At 51.1% G+C, this 17,483-nt stretch overlaps 1 protein-coding gene across 2 annotated transcripts; it reads left to right on the top strand.

The window, feature by feature from the left end:
* The first annotated feature begins 263 nt into the window (after positions 1 to 263).
* Positions 264 to 17,232, top strand: Tcte1 (t-complex-associated-testis-expressed 1). Of its 2 annotated transcripts, XM_060369670.1 has the most exons (6): positions 264 to 487; positions 2,816 to 2,883; positions 9,353 to 9,690; positions 10,768 to 11,336; positions 15,661 to 16,110; positions 16,990 to 17,232. In XM_060369670.1, the coding sequence occupies exons 3-6, from the start codon at positions 9,477 to 9,479 to the stop codon at positions 17,197 to 17,199; spliced, it is 1,443 nt and encodes a 480-aa protein (XP_060225653.1). In that variant the 5' UTR covers positions 264 to 487; positions 2,816 to 2,883; positions 9,353 to 9,476; the 3' UTR covers positions 17,200 to 17,232. The 2 variants fall into 2 exon arrangements, with proteins under 2 accessions (XP_060225653.1, XP_021504980.1); XM_021649305.2 differs by lacking the exon at positions 2,816 to 2,883.
* The last annotated feature ends 251 nt before the right edge of the window (positions 17,233 to 17,483 follow it).

The raw sequence follows: 17,483 nt of genomic DNA, 5'->3' as shown, positions 1-17,483 counted from the left end.
CCTCCTTTGTTATCCTTGGACCTTCTCCCCATCCCCCAATCCTAACCAGAGGTGCATCCTCTGCACACGAAAAGCTTATGCATCCCAAAACACGCTGCCAGAAAGCACGAGCAGAGCCCAAGGCCACAGGGTCGCGTTCCGTGAGCGCGCACGCGCGCGCACGCACTAGCGGCAACCAAGAAGGAGGCCGCCAACGCCCAGGCGGAGGGCTCACGGCCCGCCCCTTGGCGACTCAAGCGTCCCTAACGACCAACTGAGCCAACTGCCGTTGGGTCCCCTGAGCAGGTGAAGCGACCTCTGGGAATGGGATGCCCAACTCTGGTCTCCCCATTCAGACCATGAGGGTCAAGCCCCAAAGCCCCGCCAGCTCCTGCAACCCACGCGGTTCTGTGACCCTGCAGCCATCATCTGAGCTTCGCATTTCCTGTACCGGGAGAAACCGTTCTGCAGCTACTTGAGGCTCACAGTTCATCCCTGTCTTCTAAAGGTGGGACCTCGGCTCTGCATTCCCACACAGCGATTATCCATAAACTGGCCCAGAGGCCTGGAGTTCAAGAAAAGAAAGTGGGGGACCTAGGAAGAGGAAGGTCCCCAATCCTCAGCTGAGGGCAATGCTGCAAGCCCTATGGCTTCCGCACCTCCCTCAAGGCCCCCACGGACCTGGTCTCTCAGGGTTACCAAGGGGAGGAGGAAGAACCGTGCTGACCTTTGCAGCTGAGCTTCCCTGCTGGAGTGTGTAAGGGAAGGTGGCTGGAGTCATGGGGAGCTCCTGCTAGTGTTCCCTTCCCATAGAACAGAGCTGGGAGAGACGGGGCCCAGCGGTTATGAGCAAGCTATCTCCCTGGGCCAGAGGCCAAGCTTGGGCTCTCGGAAAAACTAGAAAATGAGATTCGCAACAGAGATTTGGGCAGGAAGGGCAAGGAAAGAGGTCAAGGAAGGTGTAAACAAAAGCCCAGGGACCTGAAAATAGGAACCTGAGGCCTGAGGAGGACTCTTTGTGAGTGACCCTGGGGTAAATAGAGGTGAGAAGCTGGCTGAGGAGACATGAAAAGCAAAGGCAGAGAGGTGGGTGGAGACCTGGCAGCCCACCACAGCTACGCTTTCAGAGGAACTTGGGGCATGACAGGATTCGTTCCCTTTCCGTTTGGGAGGTGGCAGGAACCGCCCTGACACGGCCAGATTTTACTGGGGTCTTGAGGAAGGATGTAAAAGGAGGGAATATGGTGGAGATCCAAGCTTGATCCAGGTCTGTGAGCAGCATGAAGGGTTCAGCATGAGCAGGGGCAGCAGAGCAAAACCGCAATATTCTCTTGGGCCCCTGTGGAGACCTCAAGCCAAAGGATGTCAGCAACGATCCAACCTTATGGAAGCTTCTGGGGCCAGCAGTGAAGTGGGATAAGGGTGCTGGGTTTTGGAGGTTGGTACCAAAGTAGGTAAAGGCTGGGCTCCACAGTGGTGACTAGAGAACCCACAAGTGGGAGAAAGCTGAAGTGAGAAAGCCTGCAAGGCACCTCAGAGACATGAGGAAGCCCACCGGACACTCAAGCACTCCAAGCGCGGCTCTCACTTGCTGGCTAGGTGACAGGACATCCCTTCAGTGTTCTAAGCCTCAGTTTCCTCCTGTGTAAAGTGGGGACAATGGTGTTATAGTGACAAACCTCAACCATGACTATGGGGACTTAGTGAGCTTCAGATAGGCGAGGCTGCTAACTTCCTCATGGTCCCCACATCTCAAGTGCTGGTGGTAGGCCAAGCCCATACGAAATGTCACACGTGTCAGTTCCTTAAGCGTCTACATGAGTGATGGGGTGATTTGACAGATGATGCCCCTGAAACTTGTTGAGGTTAGTTCCTTGCCCAAGGTCTTGCAGATGTGAGAGGCAGAGTGAGAATGTGACCGGAGGCAGTCTATGACCTGAGCACTTAGCCAGCAACTGTGGGGGCCTCCTGTGAGCATCTGCTATTGCATGCCTAGAATGCAATAAATCATAGCTACATGGAAACGAGGTTATGATCCCAGACCACCTGTCCACCATGTACAAAGCCATCCAAAATGAGGACAACCCTGGCCAAAGTGGGACACCATTTTTATTACTTATACCAAGGCCCAGAAATCCCCAAGCCTTGGGGTCGTGACCTTGTATCACCTCCTGTGTTTTTACACCCCTGTCCTGGTCCTGAGGACACAGAGATAGACTCGTAGAAGGAATGGACTTCCTCTGCCAACAGTGTCGAGGTTGGCTGTGCTTGATGCTACAGACACGGCCGGGTAAAGTCGACAGATACCCGAGACAGGCCTCAAGATGAAAGTCAACTATGCATGCCCCACCCACTCCCCACTCCCCAACTCTGAGGGCAATTAGTGGTGGCATCACAAGGCACACGAATTTTTTGTGGCCCCAAAGAGAATTCCTGACATGCAGAAGAAAGTGGGACCTCGTAGTACTAAACCGCAATCCTCTCCCCTCCCCACAGACTCCCAAGGGAGAAAAGGCTCTACATCAGTGGTTCTCAACCTTGCCAGAGCTGCACCCTTTAACAGTTATTCTTGACGTGGTGATCCCCAAGCATAAAATAAATTATTTCGTTGCCACTTCATAACTTTATTATTATTATTATTATTATTATTATTATTTACTGTTATGGATTGTAAATATCTGCTATGCAACCGTTGGTGGGGTCTCGACCTACATGTTGAGAAACACTCCAGACCTGATCTCTGCCCCTTCTGGAACTGTCCCCCTTTTGTGAGCCTTTTGGAGGGTCTAGGTGCCCTCTGGATCTGCAACTAATGGGTTGTTGTCCATCCCTGCAGAATACCTGCAAAGAAGGTGTCACAGTACCAACTCCAGGCAGCCCGACTAAGGCCCACCAGTGAATGATGTAAGCCACTTTGCCTCTCTCCCTCTCTCCATTCCCCGCCTCTGGTTCCTCCCATCTTTCTCCTCAAAGTAGGGTAGTCTCCTTCCTTCTTGTTTTTTTTTTCTTTCAACGGGGTTTTATGTAAGGCCAGGTTGACTTCAGACTTCTTGAGTTTCCGTTGCAGGGATTCTCCATTTCACTCACCAGTGAGCCTGGCAATGCTGGGCACGCTGTGGTCACAGAGGAGAGGACAGCAACCTGCAAGGAGGCTGCATGCTGAGACCTGAGGGCCTCTCTCTCTCATCCTGACTTTTCTTGGCTGCGGGTCCGCACTATGCTTCATCCTCTGCAGCTGCAGATAGGCTCTGTATAAGTCAGGGAAAACGACTCTCAGCGGTGGGGCTCCTGCTCCTTCAAGGACATACAGCCGTCCTTCCGTCAGCCTCTACTTGGACAGGTCCTAGGAAAGTCTCCGATTGGCTGACAGTATGAGGCCACGCCCAACAATTGCTGTAGCCAATAGGATACGCTTTAGGATCTATTATTAGAAACAAATAGGACAGACCCAAAGTAGCTACCTTTCTAAGGCAGACCTAACACTGGGCTTGGGCACGCAGATCCAGTGAGCTCTGTCTGCTGTGGATTTGGGCACAGGAGGAGGTGGCACAAGTCCTGGAAAGCCAGGGCTCCGACAGAGAGTGTTTTTTTTTGGGGGGGGGGGGGAGGGAGGGAGAAAGTAGTGATTGAACTAGTCAGTGGATGGACATCTCTCTCTTCTCAGGGGGAGCCGGTAAGAAAGGTACTCCAAGTTTAAGGAGTGGCTTGAGCAAAGGCCCGAACTAGCCTGCAGTGTCCTAGAGAGCAGACTTTATTTCAGAGAGCCACCAGTGGAGGTAGAAGGCCTTTGTCCTCTGAGGTGCCGAGGGAACTGGCTTTTGGGCTTGTACAGAGGGTTAGGGCCCCAGTGGCTGTGCAAGGGCTGACTGTGAGAGGACCAGAATGGATGCCAGGCCAGGTGCTGAGCAGCTGAAGCTGAGTGTGACGGACTCAGAGGCCCTAGGCTGAGACCTGAGTGAGAAAGGAGAGCGCAGAGAGGAGACAGGTTAGCAGACTGCAAAACCTGCAGGAGGAGCTGAGTCCCTGCTCTGAGCTCCACCTTCTGTGTAGGCTGAGTGTGAGGGACTTGGATGGAAGCCTCAGGATCTGAGTGGGAAACTCAAAGGTGGTGAGCTGGGTCCATTACCAGAAGCAGGATGGGCAGAACCTGAGGGTGGACAGAGTTCCAGAAGCCTGCCATGCAGACATGCTGAAGAAACAATGGCCAGAGGATCTGGATAGATGGCTCAGAGCACTGGCTGCTCTTCCAGAGGACCTGGATTTGGTTCCCAAGATCCAGGTGGTGGTTCACAACTGCCTGTAACTCCAGTTCTAGGGAATCCAGTGCCCTCTTCTGGCCTTTTCAGGCACCAGGCACGCATGTGTGCAGACATACATTCAGGCAAACACATAAAGTTAATTTAAACAAAACAAAACAAAAAACAGCAAGAGAGAGAGAGAAGAGCCAAAGACTCTGTCTTACTCACCATCCTATTAAGGATACATTTATATATTATCAGCAGAGCTTGATAAAATTTTGTTTAATTTTAATTGTGTATCTTTGTGTGGGCATGTGTACCTGGGTACAGCTACTCTCCAAAGCTAAATGTGTTGGAGCTAGAGCTGGTTGTGATCTGCCTGGTGTGGGGGCTGGGAACCGAACTCAGGCCTTCGCAAGAGTAGCATATGCTCTCAACTGCTGCGCCACCTGTCTGGACCTCATTTACCAGTTTTTCCAAACACGTTTGTTTTTGTTGGTTTGTTCGAGATGTAGCCCAGGCTGCCTTAAGCTCATTATGTAGCCAAGGATGACCTTGAATTTTGATCCTCCTTCCTCGGCCTCCCAAGTGCTGGGGTTACAGATGTGCACCACAAGGCCAGTTTCTGCAGGATTGGACCCAGGGCTTCCTATCAACTGCATGACCATCCCTCGAAATAGATGTTTGGAAATGCGTAGAACTAGAATCTCTATAGATTAAACTCTCTGGCTATTTTATTTATTATTTTTGGCAGTACTAGGGTTTGATCATAAAGCTTCATGCATGTTAGGCAAGTGTTCTCCTACTAAACTATATATATATATGCCCAACCCTCTTCTTAGTTTTTATTTTGAGAAATAAAAAAGACCAAGTCTTAGCCTGGCAGCGGTGGTGGTGGTGGGTGCTGGTGGTGGCAAAGGCAGTGGGGCAAGCCTTTAATCCCAACACCTGGGAGGCGGAGGCAGGTGGATCTCTGTGAGTTCGAGGCCAACCTGGTCTATAGAGTGGGTTTCTGGATAGCCAGGGCTTCACGAAGGAACTCTGTCTCAAAAGTACCAGGAGAAAAAGAAAAGTCTCACTAAGTTGCCCAGGCAGGCCTTGAACTTTCAGTCTTCCCACCTCAAACTCCTCATAGTTGGGGTTACAGGCCTGTGTCACCAGACCCAACTGTGCCTGGCAATAATTTTCCAGTCAAAATTATCATTATTGCCAACCCTGGTAGTGCAGGCTTATAATCCCAGCTGCTGGGGAGGCTACTACAGGGAGATTGGAAGTTCAAGGTCAGCCTGGCTACAGAGGGAGTTCAAGAATGAAAAATAAGAAGTGGGTTGGAGGCGTTGCTCAATGGTACAATGTTTAGCTGCCACCTGACAGTCCCTCGATTTAATCTCCATATCACAAAAAATATAATATATATACACATACATATATATACATATATATACACACACACTTTTTTTTAAACAATCAAAAGGTGATTAAATGAAAATGGTCAACTCTGACCTTATGATGTAATTGCTTTCAACCTTTGCCTTAAAAATTCCATCAGGCTGGGCATGGAGGATGTTGTAATCTGAGCAGCCAGGAGGCAGAGGCAGGCAGAGCTGAGTGAGTTCAAGGCCAGCCTGGTTTATATGGTTAGTTCCAACGCAGCCAGAGCTTCAAAAGTGAGACCCTGTCTGAAAACAAAAGTCAAAAACCAACAACCAAGGGACATCAGACCATATGTTTCTGTGAACATGGAAGGCTGGCATGGACTCTTGTTATATCAACCATACCTGTGGCAGCCATGGGAGGGGGGCTCTACTCCTTCCTTTTGTGAGATTGGTTAGGGCCCATGGGTAGGTCTATGATCTCTGCCAGAGGCAACTTGAACTGCCTGGTACCAAGAGAAAGATGGTGGGAAGCACTGAGGAGCTCACAAATGGCCCCGGCTGGTTTGAAGCCTCCTAAGAGGAGGGAAGCAGAGCCATGGCCCAGGCTACGGGAGCAAGTGCCATGGGAATGATGCCTGAGCCCCTGCTCTAAAGCCACGCTCACCAGGAACTTGGACTCTCCTGCCAAGCTTGCTCCTGGCTTCCTGGTGTGGTCCACAGCTACCCCAGGGAATTCTCTGACATTCTGGGCCTAAGCCTTGGAAGAAGTCAGGAGTCCAGATGCAAGATGGTAGGAGGGGGGTTAGCCTGTTGCCTCTACACCCTTCCCAGCCTCCAACTGTGGTGCTGATGACCCCCAAGTCATCACTGACCACTTGCCCTTTACCTCTCCTATAGAGTCAGGGACAAGTCCCAGATACCTGGCTTTCACTTGGACGCCTCTCAGGACTCTAGACTGGAATCTCCACAGCAGCCTACATAGGAGGACATTATTATCCCACTTTACAGAGAGGAGAAGGGAAGACATTGAAGCCCAGATAGGTTATACAACTTGACTAAGGTCACCCAACAAACCAGAAATGAAAAAGCAACTGGTGCTTCTATCTATCTAAACAGTATCCACCTGAACTCACCAGGATGTAGACCAAGATGGCCTCAATCTCATAGAAAGTCACCTGCCTCTGCCTTCCAAGTGCTAGAATTCTAGGCATTAGCCAAAGATGGACACAGTCTGTGAATTTGCATTTGATTTGCATACAGGATGACACACTACATAAACATCTTGCCTACAGCGCCCCTCTCCCCAGGCTTTTCCTCCTGGAGACGCCTGGCAGGCTAGGGAGTACCATCTGGTTCCTCCCTCTGCCAAGGATGCCTTTGCTGGAGCAGGGTGCTCCTTCTCACTGGCCACATGACAGTGTGGCACAAAGGGAAGCTTCCCAGGGAGGGGCAGAGGGCCCAGGCACCCCCCCCCCATCTTCAGGTCACCGGCAGGGTGCCTGCAGAAGGGAGGGTAAAGGTGTGGCCACTTGCAGAAGGTCCCCCAGACGCAGACAGCATCCTCAGTCTTCTGACTTCAGCCCCATATTTAGCTGCCTCCTCGCCTCCCACGCCTGCGCGCCAGCGTCTGGGATGAGGGGAGACTATGAAGAAGGAGCCAGGTGGGAGTGAGGAGAGGCACTGGCCCTGTGGTCAGGCTTGTGTCTGGTGGCCTTCTGTCCCTCCCGGCGGCACCCTCCTAGACGGAGGCCACTGGCACAGATTTGATGTGAAACAAACACACCCCTTCTTCGCATTCAAAACCCTTGAAGAGATGGCTCAGCAGTTAAGAGTGCGCACTGACTGATCGCCCAGAGGACTCATGCCCTGTTCACTGCATCCGAATCTGGTGGCTCACCCTCTCAGCCCCACCCCAGCTCCAGGGAACCTGGCTCCGTGGACATCCATGCGCACTCACACCCTCGTAGGTAGACATATATGTACATACAAATAAAAAGTCAAAATATAAAAATAAACTGTATACAGAGTACACATTTAAATGATAATATCTTGAGTGCCCTGTAAATTTCACCGATTTGGGGTTTGTTTGTTTTGTTGTTGTTGTTGTTGTTGTTTTAATTTTTTGAAACTGTATACAGAGTGCACATTTAAATGATAATATTTTGGGCACTTCACCTGTTTGGGGTTTTTGTTGTTGTTGGGGGTTTTGTTTGTTTGTGTTTCTTTTTTTCTTTTGGTTTTTCTAAGACAGGGTGTCTCTGTGTAGCCCTGGCTGTCCTGGAACTCACTCTGTAGACCAGGCTGGCCTCAAACCTGTTTTGGGGTTTTGTTGTTGTTCTGTTTGTGTTGCTTTTCCTGTAAGCTTTTTGTTTGGGGTTTTGTTTGGTTTTTAGCTAGGAGTGCTAGGCAAGAGCTCTGCCATTGAGCTATACCCCCAGCTCTATTTAAGCCCCCCCCTTCTTCCATATTTAACAATTTTTGGCTGGGCACTGGTGGCTCACATCTTTAATCCTTGTTTTCAGGAGGCAGAGACAGAAGGATCTCTGAGTTTGAGGCCAGCTGGATCTACAGAGTGAGTTTCAGGACAGCCAGGGCTACACAGAGAAACCCTGCCTGCATGTTGTCTGTGTACCACATTCATGAATAACCATTAGAAGCCAGAAAAGAGGGTTAGATCCCTTAGTTCTGGAGTTCCAGAAGGCTGTGAGCCACCATGTAGGTTCTGGGAAGTGAGACCCAGGTCCACTGGATGAGCAACCAGTGCTCTGAACTGCCAGGCCATTTCTCCAGCCCCTCTGTTTATGCTTTAAATGTGGATAGTAGAAGGGTTAAAGACAGGGGCTGGGAACATGTTTCAGTTTGTAGAGTTCTTGCCTGCCGAGCATAAAGCCCTGGATTCCGTCCACAGCACCACATTCACTGGACGAGGAGATACATAACTATAATCCCAGCATTCAGGAGATAGACAGAAGACTCATCAGTTCAAGGTCATCCTCTACTACATAGCACCTTTGTGGCCAGCCTGGGATACATACATGAGACCTTGTCTCAAAATTAAGAAGTAGAAAGACAAGTTAAAATAGTGTATTAGCCTGCATCGTATCCTGTTGGCCAGCACTCGGTCATGTCATCAGGATCACCTGGGAGCAGACAGCTTTTTGAATTAAGTAGTTGTTCACTGCGGCTTTCTCCTTTGGCATTCTGTATCGCCTCCACTCATCCTTAGAGGGGGCAGTCCAGGGCAGTCCAGACTATGACTGGAGAAATCAAATTTAAATCTATTCTTATGGGGCTGGTTAAGAGCTCTTGCTGTTCTGCTCTTGCACACACACATGTGTGTGTGCTTGGGTGCACGCACACACACACACACACACACTTTTTTTTTCTTCAAGATGGTTTCTCTGTGTAACCTTGGTTGTCCTGGACTCACTTCGAAGTCCAGGCTGGCCTCGAACTCACAGAGATCCAACTGCTGCCTCCGCCTCCCCGAGTGCTGGGATTTCAGGAAGGCACCACCTCGCCTGGCTTGAATGCATTATTTTATTAACTCCTCTAATAATCCTATTGGTAGCTATTGTCCTCACTTCACAGAGGACATCATCTGAAATTCACAGACATTTGGTCCCTTGTCCAAAGCCGCACAGCCAGTCTATGAAATCCTCATCTGGGTCTACTCCCCTCCAGACACCGACCCTTAAGCCCCTCTCAGTGCCACTGGAATCCCCCTGAGTCACACTGTCCCCCTTTCTTTTGCTCAAGCCACAACCCGGCATCCCACATCCTGCCTGCATGGAGGATCTGCCAGTTTAAGAAGTTTCCTGTTACAAGGTTGCCAAGGGCCTTTCTTACTGCTGACAACTCCTAGCAGGAACCCACAGCAACAATGTCTGCTCCTGGGTCTCACCAATCCTTGTACAACACGGCTCACCAGGCCTCGGGTCTCACGAAGACCTCCCCCACCCCTACCCATATGAAGGCCAAGATCCCAAACGTCCGTCGCATGCGCCGGATCATCTCTGAGGACTCGGAGTGGACACTTGCCATTGTACCTCTCCTTACAGAGCTCTGCATTCAACACATTGTCAAGAACTTCCAATGTGAGTCTGCCTGGTCTAGGCCAGAGGCGGGGGGAGGGGGAATGGAGGGGACCACCACCCAGGCCTGGAAGCGTGCTCAGATCCACTCCTACTCAACACCTAGCAGTGTCTCCTGCTGTCCCCACCCAGACACACACGTGCACACACACACACACACACACACACACACACACACTGAGTCCTCCATGCTTTTGCTCTTCTCTGATTATGTCTGCTCGTTCCAGTAAGCTGGGCCTTGCCACATCCTCCTTTTCCTCCTCCAGGAAGCTCTCCGGTTCTCACCTCCCATCTGATAGAATCTTCCAGGATCCGAATGGCTTCCTGGATTCCTACTCTAGCCCTTTCCAAAGAGAAGTAGCTGGCCTCTTCTAAACAATGGGACAAAGGCTTCCTGAGGACCGGGCCACCTAATGTAGCATGTCCCCAGCATGCTAAGTATGAGCTCCAAGAAGCCAGGGCCATGTCTGTCTCCTTCAGTTTTAAAGTGTATTAATGGGGGAGGGGGAAACACCCAAAACACAGAAGACAGCCTCATGAAAGTCCGCTCTCCTCCCACCTCTGCAGAAGCTCCGGGGTGGAATTCAGGCCACCAGCTCTACTCTGCAAACACTTTACTTATTTATCTGTTTATTTATTTATTTTTTATACCCCGATTCATCTTTCTGGCCCCATGTTTCCTTCATTTTTTTTTTTCTCAGCAGCAGCATCTGGCACATATAGTTATTCTGAAATGAATGAGTGAAGTCTAACTGGGTGTCTCAGAAGTCAGCTGCCTTTCCCAACAGACTACATGAGACACAGGGGGGCTAGCCCTAAGATTCTGTCTTTTTCTTCCCCAGAGGGGTCTTTCATTCCTCAGGCTTGAGACCAGATGCTGCCTGGTGGGATGGCCAGTTGCAGGCAAGAGACCCCCAAAGAGCATCTCTTCAAGAGACTGTTTTCTCCTAAAGCAAAGCTCCCAAGGCCACAAAAGGCCTTCCTTTTCCCGAGTGTCTCCAGGCAGGACAGCCCAGGGCACCGGGTTTGCTGTTTCCAGCCCCGTGGCTGAACCCTGTTTGTCTTCCTCCATCCCCACAGACAACCCTATCCTGAAGGAGCTGCTCCCAGAGCACCAACAGAAGGTCCTGAGCCGGCTGCCCCCTGACCTGCCTCTGACGGTGACTGCCAACTTGATCGAGGACGAGAACTATTGGCACCGCTGCTGCATCAAGCGCTGGCCCGTGTGCCACGTGGCCAGGCACGGCGGCAGCTGGAAGCGAATGTTCTTTGAAAGGCACCTGGAGAACCTGCTGAAGCTCTTTATCCCAGGTACCACGGACCCCAATGTGATCCTGGACCTGCTGCCCCTTTGCCAGAACTACGTGCGGCGCATCCAGGTGGACCAGTTCCTCCCACCTGTGAGGCTGCCGACCCCACCCCAGAACGAGGAACAGTCCGACTCTGGCAGTGAGGGCGAGGGGAGCGAGCCTGAGAAGGACCACTACCAGCTGGAGGCTCTGGTGGCTGGTCTCAAGCACTTGGAGGAGCTCGACCTGGTCTACGGCGTCAAAGACTGTGGCATGAATTTCCAGTGGAACCTCTTCCTCTTCACCTTTCGGGACTGCCACTCTCTGGCAGCCACCATCAAAGCTTGCCACACCCTCAAGGTACCACCCTCGGCCCCCAACTCACCTGCCTGCCTTCTCGGTACCTCTGGGATTGTTTCTGCCCGCCTCTTCCTCTCTGTCCATCATCTTCTCCCATCTCCCTTCCATTTATCAGTAGAGGAGGAGATTGTTTAGATAGTCGTTGCTTTGGAAACTTTTTTTTTTTGAGACAGGGTCTCATTAGCTTAGGCTGGCCTGGAACTCAGCTGGAAATGACCTTGAAGTTCGGATCTCCCGCCTCCACCATATAAACATACAAGCACGCCCAAGTGCCGGGATCTCAGTCTAGGTGATACTGAGGGTTTAACAAAATGGAAACTGCCAGGCTGAGAGTGCAGTTCAGAGGCAGAGTGGTCTTAGCTTGTGTGAGGCCATGGGTCTGGCCCCTGCCACCAGGAGAAGTTATCCTACAGCAGGACATCGCTTGTGTCACTGACTTGTCTTGTTGCTGTGATTAAAACACCTGACAGAGGCCACTTAAAGAGGGTGGAGATGATTTGTCTACAGGGTTGAGGTCATCGTTCATCATGGTGGAGAATCCATGGTGCCAGGAGCTTGTCAAGCAGAAAACATGGAATAGTGGTCCTCAGTTTTCTCTTTTTCACCCAGCCCAGGACCCACACACTCACACACAGTTAGGTGGGGGCACACACCTTTAATCCCAGCACTCAGGAGGCAGAGGGATCTCTGAGCTCGAGGCCAGCCTGGTCTACAAATTGAGTTCCAGGACAGCCAGGGCTACACAGAGAGACCCTGTCTCAAGGTGTGGAGGGGTAGAGTTTAACTAGATAATTTAGCTAGCTATTTAACTAGATAATCCCCTCCCCCAAAGACATGCCCAGAGACTCATTAACCACCACACCGGTTATACCGAAAACTTCAGACAAACAAGTGTGCCCCATGGGATATTTGGGCACATACATCCAAACACTGTGGGCTTTATCTGAAATTCAAATGTAACTGGACGTTCCATGTTTCTATTTGCGAAATCTGGCAGCCATAGCCTAGCTGCAATTTTACATTTTTATCGCTGCTCATTACTGCCTTTCATCCCAGCAGACTGCTAGCTCCACAGGGCTCAAACGGCGTAATTTCGCTTTTATTTTCTGCCTCTTCAGCACCTGGGACAGGGCCTGACGCTGTCTGTAGGCTGACGGCAAAGCTGGTGAACCAAGGACGAAGCATTTCATCTCTCTCTCTCTCTCTCTCTCTCTCTCTGTGTGTGTGTGTGTGTGTGTGTGTGTGTGTGTGTGTGTGTGTGTGTGTGTCGGTCTTTAGAAACAGGGTTTCTCTATGCAGTGTTGGCTATCCTGAACTCACTTTGTAGACCAGGCTGTCCTTGAACTCACAGAGATCTGCCTGCCTCTGCCTTCCCCAAGTGCTGGGATGTCAGGTTTGTGCCACCACTGCCCGGCTCTCATCTTTCTTTTCACAGAGCCTAGTAGGGTGATGCTGTTTCCTCGCCATGATGAACTGTGCCCTCAAAACTGTAAGCCAAGTAACCTCTTTCTTCCTTCATTTGCCTCTGTAACGTATGTTGTCACAACAACAAGACAAGAAGATGCTGAAGCACGTGTAACATGCACAGTCTGGGGCTGGAAGTCTGAGCCTATTCTTAGCAGGCATGAGGCTGGGGATTCGATTTCCAGCACCAAAATATAAAAGCAAACCATTGGGAGAGGAGGCTCAGTTGCTAGAGTGTGTGCCTCACACACATACAACCCTGGGTTGGATCGCCATCACCATCTGAACTGTATGAGTGTGTGAGTGTGGTGTTACATCCGTATGATCTGAGTGTTGTGTTACATGTCTGTAATACCAGCACTCTGGAGTTGGAGGCATGGGAGGCAGGGGATTGAAAGGTCAGGGCCATCCCCGATTTCATGGAGAGTTGGAGACCAGCCTGGAACTACAGGAAATCCTGACCCAGAAAAAGAAAAGGTGGCTAAGTGGTTAGGACACATACTGAGCTTGCAAATGACCCTAGTTCGGTTCCCAGCACCTGTATCAGGCAGCTCACAACTGCCTGTAACTCCAGCTCCAGGGGATCTGACCTCTTCTGGCTCCCACACACCCACACGAAGGCACACCTGCCTAGCATACTTAAAAATTTTTTAAGAAAAAGAAAGCATGATGGAGGAAGAGAGAGGAGAGAGGCATAGTTGGCTCAGATCCTGGTTGGCAGGGTATTTGTCTAGGATGCACGTAACCTTGGGTGCAGCATCTCATAATCCAGGTGTGGTGACCTTTACCTGTGATCCCAGCACTTGGGAGGTAGAGGCAGGAAGATCAGAAGCTAAAGGGTTATCCTTGGCTACATATCAGACCAGTCTGGACTATGTTCTAGTGTCCTTTCTGTCGCTGTGACAAAACACTCTGACCAAAACAACTTAAGGGAGGAAAGGGATTTATTTCTCTCACACTTCCAGGCCACAGCCCATCACTGAAGGAAGTCAAGGCAGGAACTTGAAGGCAGGCCTGCTTGCTAGTCCGCATAGAATTGCCTCCAACCAAGGAACTCACCTCACCAGCATGACGTTACAGAGTAATGCTGCTTACTAGCTTTTACTCAGCTGGATTTATTTATCTTTTTTGGGCTTATTTTTTATTATTGTAAATCATAATTATGAGAGGGTGATGCAGATGCCCACAGAGACTAATGGAGGGCATCAAATTCCCTGGAGCTGGAGTTAACCTGATGTGGCCACTAGAAACTGAACTCCAGTTCTCTGCAAGAGTGGTACTGGCTACAACCTGCTGAGCTAGCCCTCCAACCCTGAGCTAGCTTTCTCATACAGCCCAAGACCATCTGTCTTGTGGAGGAACTAGCCCTCCCACAGAGGGCTGGGCCCTCCCACATCAATTAACAATCAAGACAGTCCCACACAGATGTGCTCCCAGCCAATCTGATCTAGGTCCTCAAGAGAGCCTCTGTTCTCAGCTGTGCCCCTGTCCCCCTTCCTACACACACACACACACACACACACACACACACACACACAATGAGAGTATTTGGAACCACATCCATATCTGCAAAAAATGGATGAAGCAGAGAGTCTGGAGAGATGTACAGTCAGATCACCTGCCACCATGATGTGAGGAGGATAGAGACAGGAAGGAAGAGGCAGAGGTGTCAAGGCTCCCTCTCGTGAGACCAGATGCTGTAGGAATCATTGGCAGACAGGGAACAGAGAGGAGGAGGAGGAGGAAGAGGACCATTCTGGGGAGAAAGCAGGAGTTCCAGCCTGTGGTGGCCTAGAGCAGAGGTCAGCTCTATGCAAGCAGAGGGTCCGATGTGGGGAGGAGTCTAAGTTGAGCTTTGAGAACCGTGCCTTCTTAAGTGTGGCCTTGCATTTGGATGGAGTCTTGGAAAGAAGATCCAAAAGGGAGGCAAAGAGAAGCCTGACACGTGATCTTAAGGAAGAAGAGTTTGCCAAGAGAGGGGGGAGGGATCCAGGACATGGCACCGTGTCATAGATCCCAGAGAGGTGCGTGTTTCAAAGGGAAGGAGTGAGCCATAGGGTAGGATGGAGCTCAGGACTGGCTTAGTGGCCTTGGACCCCCCCGGGGAGGGTGCTTCCGTGGGTACCAGACTCAGAAGCTGGGCAGCTGTGGATATGGAGAGAGTGGGAAGTGAGGGAAAAGGTGGCTGTGATCAGTTTTGTCAAGTGGGGAGTGGAGCTGGAACAGATGAGGACTTCTGGGTCTCTAAAGAAGAAATTGCACGTATTTCAAGCTGCATCTGTCAGCAAGAAAATCATCAGTTATACGCAGAAGAGAGGCTCATGGATGAGGGTCAGCTCTTGCGGGGGCTGAGACCTGGAGTGGGGCAGTTGACATGGGGTAGATAGCTGGGTAGGTCTGTGTTGGTATCAAGAAAACAGTGGAGGGTCATGTTTAGTGGCAAGGAAAAAAAAAAAAAAGAAAGAAAAGAAAAAAGAGGTCATCCATGGAAAAGGGACTCATAGGAACCCCAAGAGAGTTTGCTATCCAGAGAAATACAGTTGGATTGGCAGGCCACGGTGGGAGGATCTGTGATACCAGCCAGTGACGCAGGTCAATTTTTCCACTGTCTGATTCTTGGTCAAAGGAATCCGGAAAACAGAGACTGAGCTGGGCCTGGTGCTAGCCTTCCCCCCACCACGTGCACCATTTCTGCACCATTGGGTAAACCCACCTCCCACCTAAAAGCCGGGCAAGCGGCCATCGCCAGGTGTCCAGCTTCCAGGCACCCTGGCTCTTCCTTCTCTACCAGCGTAGGGTAGTTGGGTAGTGCAGGCTATCCCAGGCTGGCAGGTGCCATAAAACTCCCACCCGCCCGCAGATCTTCAGGCTGACCCGAAGTAAGGTGGACGACGACAAGGCCCGCATCCTGATCCGCAGCCTGCTGGACCACCCAGCCCTTGAGGAGCTGGACATGTCTCACAACCTCATTGGAGACCGTGGAGCGCGAGCGGCAGCCAAGCTGCTGAGCCACAGTCGCCTGAGGGTGCTCAACCTGGCCAACAATCAAGTACGGGCACCCGGCGCACAGTCGCTGGCTCACGCGCTGGCACACAACACCAGCCTCGTCTCCCTCAACCTCCGCCTCAACTGCATCGAGGATGAGGGCGGCCAGGCGATCACCCACGTCCTGGAGACCAACAAGTGCCTCACCGTGCTGAACCTCGGTGGCAATGAGCTGTCCGAGCCCACAGCCACGCTCCTCTCCCAGGTGCTCCCCATCAACAGCACGCTCATCAGCCTCAACCTTTCCTGCAATCACATCGGGCTGGTGAGCCACTGGGGAAGGTGGGCGGGGCGTGGCAGCGAACAACCATAGGCCGATGAGGGAAAACTATTGGGAGCGGACAGGGCAGCGCGGGAGAACGTGTTCTCCTCTCCTGTGTGCCCTCTACTGCCCGCTCTCTCCTCTCATGTTCATGTGTTTGTGATATATACATGCATGTGGACCTGTGTTTGCGTGTCTGTGGGTGTACCTGGATGAGCATGCGTTGCATGCGTGGGGAGACCCAAAGTTGATGTCGGGAATCACCCTCAATTGCTCTTCCATCATATTCGCTGGAGCAGGGTCTCTCAGGAAGCCCAGAGCTCTCTGAAATGACTGGTCTTGCTAGCCAGAGATGCTCTTTCTCCCCCCAGAACTACAAGCGGGCCTCTGTACTCGAGGAATTCCAGGGCTCACGCTAGTACACAAGTGCTTTCCCCCTGAGCAATCTCCCAGCTCCTTTTTCTTTTAATTCCTAAGCATAGTCTCTCTGTGTAGCTCTGGCTGTTCTAGAGCTATGTAGACCAGGATGGCCTTGAACTCGGAGATCCACCTGCCTCCATCTGTCTCTTTGCTGCTGGGATTGTATTTGTGCTTGTCTTTTCCTTCTTCCACCCCCTCCAAGCATTCCCTCACATCCTACTAGACTGACTATTCTCAGGTTCCCAGGACTGAAGAGAGGAAGGAATGGAAGAACCAGGAATCCATGTTTTTCAAAACACATGGGTTGAGCCATCAGCTTAGTCTTTGTCTTAACCACAATTTTTCAAGTAGAACAGAACTTGCCCATGTGACCTTGCAAAGGTATCCCATTTGTATGGAAATATGTACATGTGATGTTGGGGGGGTGATATAAAATGACCCCTCTGCCTCACCCCTCCCCAGGACGGTGGGAAGCAGCTCCTGGAAGGCATGTCAGAAAACAAGACCATTCTGGAGTTTGACTTGCGTCTGTCAGATATATCCCAGGAGAGCGAGTACCTCATTGGCCAGCTTCTGCAAGGCAACCGAGAGGCCGCCCGCCAGCGGACCCTGAATCCTGGCCACTTCATGTCGCCCATCACTAACAACTGTCCGGAGACTTGTGTAGACTAAGATGGGGCAGAGGGCTAGAAGAGTGACTTGACAGGTCAGTGTGGCAGCTACCCCTTCATTTCATACCCTTGCTATGCCTGTCCCTGGTTCTGAGGAGGGGAGAAGGGAGAATCTCCTCGGAATGACTGACCAGATTTGTATGCATGCAGATGCTGAGGTGGGGAAAGGGACCTCAGGATAAAGTGATGATGAGCTATTCTCACACCTGGAAGATGGCCATTCCTAAAACCAAACAAATAATCAGCTTCCAGGAGCAGGGAAGGCAAAGGACTCTAGAGACCGTC

Source organism: Meriones unguiculatus, chromosome 16 (genome assembly GCF_030254825.1).
Source record: "Meriones unguiculatus strain TT.TT164.6M chromosome 16, Bangor_MerUng_6.1, whole genome shotgun sequence".
Lineage (NCBI taxonomy): Eukaryota > Metazoa > Chordata > Mammalia > Rodentia > Muridae > Meriones > Meriones unguiculatus.
This window is presented reverse-complemented; position numbering and strand designations above follow the sequence as displayed.